The following is a 7,429-nucleotide window of genomic DNA, read 5'->3' on the forward strand; positions in this document are numbered from 1 at the left end:
ATCTGAGCAAATATTCCTTTTTTAAAAAAATTTTTTTAAAGTTTATTTTATATATTTAATATAATTATATTTAATACTTTTATTAATTTTAATATACTGCGGGTTTTTTGGTTTTTGTAAACATCTTTATTGGAGTATAATTGCTTTACAATGGTGTTAGTTTCTGCTTTATAACAAAGTGAATACATATATCCCCATATCTCCTCCCTCTTGCGTCTCCCTCCCACCCCTCTAGGTGGTCACAGAGCACCGAGCTGATCTCCCTGTGCTATGCAGCTGCTTCCCACTAGCTAGCTATTTTACATTTGGTAGTGTATATATGTCCATGCTACTCTCTCACTTTGTCCCAGCTTACCCTTCTCCCTCCCAGTGTCCTCAGGTCCATTCTCTACGTCTGCATCTTTATTCCTGTCCTGGCCCTAGATTCTTCAGAACCTTTTTTTTTTAGATTCAATATATATGTGTTAGCTTACGGTATTTGTTTTTCTCTTTCTGACTTACTTCACTCTGCATGACAGACTCTAGGTCCATCCACCTCACTACAAATAACTCAATTTCGTTTCTTTTTATGGCTGAGTAATATTCCATTCTATATATGTGCCACATCTTCTTTATCCATTCATCTGTCGATGGACACTTAGGTTGCTTCCATGTCCTGGCTATTGTAAATAGAGCTGCAATGAACATTGTGATACATGACTCTTTCTGAATTATAGTTTTCTCAGGGTATATGACCAGTAGTGGGACTGAGCAAATATTCTTGAAGGATTCCCTCACTAAACAGGTTTTATTGGGGGGGCTGGGAGGGACAGGATGGGACATTTTTTATGTAGAGTTGTCAATAAGTATTAGACAAAATAGTGTTTCAAAGTTATTGCTAAGAAATGATTTCTTATTTTGATGGAAATGGAGCTAGAAGCTTCTGGGAAACATGTAAATCACAAAAGCTGCTCAATTTTCTATCTGACAGAAGGGGAAAAAAGAGGGATACAAGAGCCACTGAAGAGACAGAATGCAAGGCATCTTTTCAATAGAAAGCTGTTCCCATCATATAACCTTTAAGGACAACTTCTAAATGCTAGTAACCTCATTTTTCAATTCTGGGCACCTGTACTTAAACTTGTTACATGCCTGGTAATTCAGATGATGTTAAGTAAGGTAAGTGAGTACCTAATGAAATTAAGCATACACATTCGAAGAACCTAGGGGCAAGACGGGAATAAAGACACAGACCTACTAGAGAATAGACTTGAGGATATGGGGAGGGGGAAGGGTAAACTGTGACAAAGTGAGAGAGTGGCATGGACATATATACACTACCAAACGTAAAATAGATAGCTAGTGGGAAGCAGCCGCATAGCACAGGGAGATCAGCTTAGCACACAGGGAGATCAGATCGGTGCTTTGTGACCACCTAGAGGGGTGGGATAGGGAGGGTGGGAGGCGCACGAGGGAAGAGATATGGGAACATATGTATATGTATAACTGATTCACTTTGTTATAAAGCAGAAACTAACACACCATTGTAAAGCAATTATACTCCAATAAAGATGTTAAAAAAAAAGCATACACATTCTAGTCTCTCAAGAACATTAAAGAGGTAGAAATTTGACAAAAATCTAGCTTTTTAGAATGTGAACACATTTGAGTCATCCAACTGAAGATGTTAAATGACCTGCCACAGTCATAGGCTACTTTGTGGCATAAAACCATTATCACAGGATATCACGAATTTTGCTCATCACCAAGTGATTTTTTTTTTAAAGTAACATTTTTCAGTCTGGGAAAACAACTTTAGCTTGGAACGTTTTAGGAAGGTGCCAATTTCAATTACAGGAAACATTAAGGCAGGTCTGAGACTGAAAGTATAAGAATCACACTTTCAGTTTGACTTATGATACTATGGGGCTGGAAAAAGCAATGTAAGTAGAAGGGAAGCAAAACAGGTCACATAACGTCAGTGCAAAGTCAGAAAAATAGCAGGATATAAAGAAAGCAGGCAGGTAAATTTTTACCTACAGTGAGAAAAAGTTTGCGTCCATTTATATTAACTCAAGACAAAATATCCAGGAAATTGCCTCTCATACTGCGTAGGAAAAACCAATTTTGTTTTAAAACTCAGCTGCTGTGCGGAATAGATGAGTTAACACCCTATCACAATTTATTTAATCCACAAACGCTACTTAACTCGGGTTTTTTCTGAGTTAGTGTTTTACCCGTCACATTTCATCTTGGCTATTTTGAGTTGTATTTTCAAAAATTCGCCCATCTTGTGGAAGATGTCAGACAGGCCAAAGCTGGTCCTCAGTGCCAACAGGTGGTCTGTACTGCGTGCCCTGTCTTCTCAGCCACATGACCCTTTTCCTCCTAATCTCCTTTCGGAAACGTTATTTCCGGTGCCCCAGATAGCTCTACACACGCCTGAAGAAGCCACTCCAGAAATATTCAGAATACTCTGCTACGTTAGGCTTCCAAAGAGACGGTGGCAGAGATCGAAGGAGGGCAGGCCGAGAGGAAACTCGAGCCTAGAAAAGCAGCTTGTCAGGAAGGCACACGCTTTGCCCATCGCCCGACTCCTAAATGTCACTCGGTGATGTTCGTGGGGCACCACCCACCAAGAGCTGGGCGGGCGGCCAAGCACTGCAGCCCGGAGCCGGGGCGCTGAGCACGCGGCATGGGCCGGGCTGCCACAGCTCCAGCGCGGTGGGGGGTAGGGGGGTGGCAGGCTGGCCCCTCCGGCCCCTTGGCTGCTCCACCCGGCGGCGGGGAAGGGAAGTGAGGGCCGAGCGAGGGGCTCAGGCGGGGAAGGCGCGGGCGGGGCCGGGCCTAATCACATGGCGCAGACTGCGCAGGCCGCCCGGCATCTCTTTCTTTCTCCTTCTCGAACCTCCGCTCCCATCCCTCCCCACCGCAGGCCCCTCCCGGGCCCGGGCCCCACGCGGGACAAGGCCTCCTGCGCCTTGCGGAGACACTCACTTTTCGCCTGAAGCCACCAGCTCCTTGCCCTCGCTGTTGCCGAACCCGTCTGTCTCCCCCGAGCTGTCCTTGGGGCCGGACGCCGGCGGGGCCGCGGGCGGCGACGCCCCGGGCTGCGGCTGCTGCGGAGGCGGCGGCGGCTGCTGCTGCGGCTGCTGCTGCTGCTGCTTCGGCTGCTGCGTGCCCCCCTTGCCCAGCTCCTGCAGGATCTCCGAGGGGGAGCTGGACAGGCCCCTCACGAGGGGTCCCGCCGGCCGGCCGCCCCCGCCCCACCACGGGTAGAGCCGCGCGGCGGCCGCCTGGCCAGCTCGTCCCCCGCCCCGGGGGCGCCGGCACAGGGTGGCGAGGGGCTGCGCCCGCCTCAGAACCGCGCAGGCGTCGGCGGGCGGGCGAAGGAGCAGGTCCCGCAGCATCGCCGAGCCTCGCAGCCGCATCATGCCGCCGGGTCCGTCAGTGCCCGCTCAACAGGGGAGGATGCTCCGGACGTGGGCGGCCGCTCTCCTCCGGGAACTTGGTCTCCGGCGGGACGGCCAGAGGGCAAAAGAGGGCAGGGACAGTGAGGTGGGTGTGGTCCCGGCTGCGGCTCTCACAGGCGCCGCCGCTACTGCCGCTGCTGCTGCTTCTGAGGCTGCCCGCGGCTACTTCTCACACCGCGGAGGACTCCGCACTGAGGCTGAGGCGCAGGGGCGGGCCCGAGACATTCGGCGCTCACCCTCCTGGGGGCGGGAGGACGCCGGCGGCCTGCCCCCTTCGCCTGCTCCGATTAGCTCAGATCACCGACCTCGCTTCTGATTGGTGACTGGAGCAGTCAAATTTCTCTCGGCGCCCGGTGCGCGGAGAGTGGTGCGGAAAACTGGCGGGGGACTGGGGGGAGGAGTCAAACTGACGTGTGAGGCAGGGGAGCCAGGCAGGGCTCCGGAGTAGCCCCTTTTCTCTCGCTTCGTCAGCACCGAGAGTGCCCTCGTTGAGAACTGGGGCCTTAGTGGTCTCGTCATTTACGAAGCGGATGGGCTCCTGGACTCTGGGGCCTCGAACTGTTTCGGAGACTGATTGGCAAGAGCCCCTGCCGCCCAGGGGCCGACGGTCAGGGGGCTTGGCCGGGGCTGGAGTTTGGGCGTCGGAGCTCGGCTGGTCAAAGCTTGCCGCTGGTCCCCGGCTATCCGGTAAGGGCGTGTGGCGACGCCTGTGAGGGCCGCGGACCCGCGGCGGCAGCCCCAGACGAGCTTGTCCCTCTCCCAAATGTTACGTTTACTTGAAACTTTCCATGGTTGGCGACTGCCCAGATGGGAAGTGTTTTGGAAAAAATGAGCAAAATCCTTTCAGCTATGCGACTTAGCCATTTGGAGGATTGGAGTTCGGGGGACCGCAAAGAGAGAGGGGGAAATTCCAGAACACGACAGCTTTCCTTTTTAAAAATTGCTTTTTAAAATGCAAAATTGTAGACACTCTCCTACTTTAAAGCTGCTTCATTGTTGTAAAATAGAAGCATACGGATACTGGTTCTCTAAATCGTTTTCAGCCTAGTATCACTTTATCCATTTATCCTTTTGGACCTGTAGGAAAAGAGTTCCAAGGAGGTGATAAACTCTGAATTTTTCTTTGAGCCTACATGTACAGTCCACTCCACGCCAAAAAAACAAAAAAACGAAAACCACAGACTTTAGATGATATCCTGAAGCAATTAGGTTTTAATGCATGGATTCACAAAGGTTACTGGGATAATTTTTATGAAACGGGAAGGGTGTGTGTCAGGTGCATCGTTAACTGATCATCGGATTTAGTAATCATCATCTTAAAATATTGCACTAGATTAGTAATTAGGAAATCTGGTTGTACCTACAGGTTATGTGACCTTTGGCATGTCACAGGCTTGCCATGTTTAAGTTTTTTCTATCTACTCTTTAACCAGAAGAACATGGAAAAAGCTGTATGTGTAGAGCACTTAACCACATTTTTTTAAGTTAAGACAATTGCAAATTATTTAGAGGGCTTTTATTACTACTTAATGTTACCTGTCACTAAAATTTGATAAGAGTCAAAGTAACAATATATTCAGGAAAAGGAACATTAAGTTTTGGAGGAAAGGTGACACACTACGTTTGCCTAACATTTCCAGTCTGACTTACCAAAGACCTAAACCTGAATATTGTTCCATCTCTTCGATATAACTAGTTAAAGGACTGCCTCCTTTCTCTCAGCCACATCCAAACTATTGACAAATCCAATTATTATTTTCCTCCTGCTTTTTCTCTTAGTTTCTCTAATTTTCCTATGAAAATTCTTTCTAGTGTTTAAGGGTTTAAATACTTTATAGTATACTTAACAAATGTAGAAAATAAACCTAGTAAAAGATAATTTTTTAGAGTTTCTACATTCAAGGATGAGCTGGTGAGAATGGACTGATGTTACTCCTGACATTTAGAAGAACTTCGAGTCTGCTGAAATTTAACCCCTTGTTTGAGAAGACCAATAAAAAGTTAGCAAATTGAAACTACTATAAATTGAATTAAAATGTGACTCATTAATACTTTAATTTGATTATTTTCTTCATCTTATATAATTTTTTAAATCTTTAGTGATTTTTTAAATCAAATACAACTTTGGAACTATGAGTTGGAGTTAATTACTATTTCCATTAGGTTAATTATTCACCTATTGAGTCATATAATCATATAAAATAAAGTCTATCACTGTACAAGCATTTTATACACATACAATAGTCTACCAAAATTCCTACAAATAGAAAATGGCTCTTCAGATTAACATGTGGCTGGGTTGTCAGAGCTGCTCTTAGACTTCCTCTTTGCTACTAGATACGTGCAGCTATCCTACAATAGGTTGTGGTCTCATAGCCATTGAGAAGGGAGTCAATCATAGAAAGGAAAAATTGGAATTTTTGCACTTTGTATTTATTCTAACTAGAAGAACAGTTCCTGAGCTTCTGTGTTCTTTTGAAGATTAGAAAAGGCTGATGTTTCAAGATGGTAATGTAACCTATATATAAGTTCCAGATCTTGCCCTTCATAAAAACTAAAAGGGTATTATCACAAAAACTAAATAGAAAATAATTCTCCTTTGACTAACAACTTAAAAGAGTTGCCTAAGTTTTTTAGGTTTGTTGGTTTGTTTGAAATTCTTCTGTTTAGAGAATACTACTACTTCCCTTTCTTTTCTTGGTTTCCTGCTTCAACTGGCCAACTTCCTAGCCTCGCTGATAAACCCTGCCAAACATAACTTATTTTTCCAAAGCTGAATTTAGATCTTTATTAAAGTATTATAAATCCCTCATCTATAAAATGGGGATAATATTGGTATCATATCTCATAGGGTTGTTGTATTAAATGAATCAATACATGTAAAGCACTTGGAACAATGCTAGTTGCATTCTATAAGTGTTAGCTATAATTATTATTTTTCCATGAGTGAATAAATTTTGTTGTGCAATGTGATTAGTTGCCACATCTATTATTGAAAAGGAAAACTGGGAATTGTTTTAAACCATCTAATCATAAAATAGCATTTAAGAAGAAGCTAGCTCCCTAAAATGAGATCATTTTCTTCATTTTTAGAAAACAAACCAATAATTTCCAAAGTATCTTAAAACAGAGAGAGACTGCTGCAAAGACAGTCAGATTAAGCAAAGCTGGGCTCAGTGCCCAACGTACAAGCTACTTACAAATAACTAAAAAAAAAAAGTAGTAAACAAAGAATTGCTAGACAAAAAAAAAAAAAACTGGCCTGGATATACATGTCACATACAATTAAAGCTAAAAATCTATCCTTTGCCATCTATGTAAAGTAAAATGAACTTCTGTTCCTTGCAACATCACACAAAAATGGCAAGAGAGATTTTAATCACATCTGAAGAGACTATTTGCATGGTCTCATTTAAAATACTAACCATATGAAATTGTTTTTGAGGGTCCCCTGATGGCTGGGATGGAAGTGCAGTGGTAATCATTTTTCTTCATTCAGAGTGATACGGTAAAGATTTCAGTTCAGTTTATAAATTAATATTGTTTAGACTTAGATCACAATTACATGCATGGGGCCTCCAGATATTTATTGATTTTTCAAAGTGATTTTAATTTTTTTGTAGATTCATAGAAAATATTAAATTGGACTAAATCCCATCCTAGATATCAGAAGGTCTTACTTGTATATTAGCAAAACCTAAAAAAGTTTTGATTTTACAAGTATCCTAAAAGTCAGTCAAAAGGATACCTATTTGACTATGAAAACAACCTCTGTGGTAGATTGTATTACTGTTCCCAAATATTTTTGTCCCTCTCAATGGGAGGTCTTTAATTCCTCACCTTGTTAAATGACAGGCTTGGCCTTACGCCTTTGTTCAACGAAATGTGAATGGAAGTAATGTAGGCCACTGCTGAGCAGATAATGTGAGGCATCACTTGGTTCTATCATCTCTCTTTTCCTTTTGGTACATGAACAG

The 7,429-nt window shown here is 43.9% G+C and overlaps 1 protein-coding gene and 1 long non-coding RNA gene across 6 annotated transcripts in view; one reads left to right on the forward strand and one right to left on the reverse strand.

Annotated features, from left to right (window-relative positions):
- The window catches only part of GLS (glutaminase), an 85,346-nt gene extending 81,718 nt beyond the window's left edge, over positions 1-3,628 (reverse strand). Inside the window, exon 1 of one of the 3 annotated variants that reach the window (XM_022567271.2) lies at positions 2,977-3,628. In XM_022567271.2, the coding sequence (XP_022422979.2) occupies positions 2,977-3,413 (437 nt within the window). In that variant the 5' untranslated portion in view covers positions 3,414-3,628. The remainder of the gene's footprint in view (positions 1-2,976) is intronic. The other 2 variants (XM_022567272.2, XM_022567273.2) reach the window with 2 other exon arrangements.
- LOC149748546 (uncharacterized) overlaps positions 2,865-7,429 on the forward strand; it is a 302,762-nt gene continuing 298,197 nt past the window's right edge. Inside the window, exon 1 of one of the 3 annotated variants that reach the window (XR_016393985.1) lies at positions 2,865-4,139. This is a non-coding gene — a long non-coding RNA (uncharacterized LOC149748546). The remainder of the gene's footprint in view (positions 4,140-7,429) is intronic. The other 2 variants (XR_016393987.1, XR_016393986.1) reach the window with 2 other exon arrangements.

The sequence above is a fragment of the Delphinapterus leucas genome, chromosome 8 (genome assembly GCF_059928025.1).
Source record: "Delphinapterus leucas isolate spDelLeu-1000000601 "Yukka" chromosome 8, BTC_Dleu_Yukka2, whole genome shotgun sequence".
In the NCBI taxonomy this organism is placed as follows: domain Eukaryota; kingdom Metazoa; phylum Chordata; class Mammalia; order Artiodactyla; family Monodontidae; genus Delphinapterus; species Delphinapterus leucas.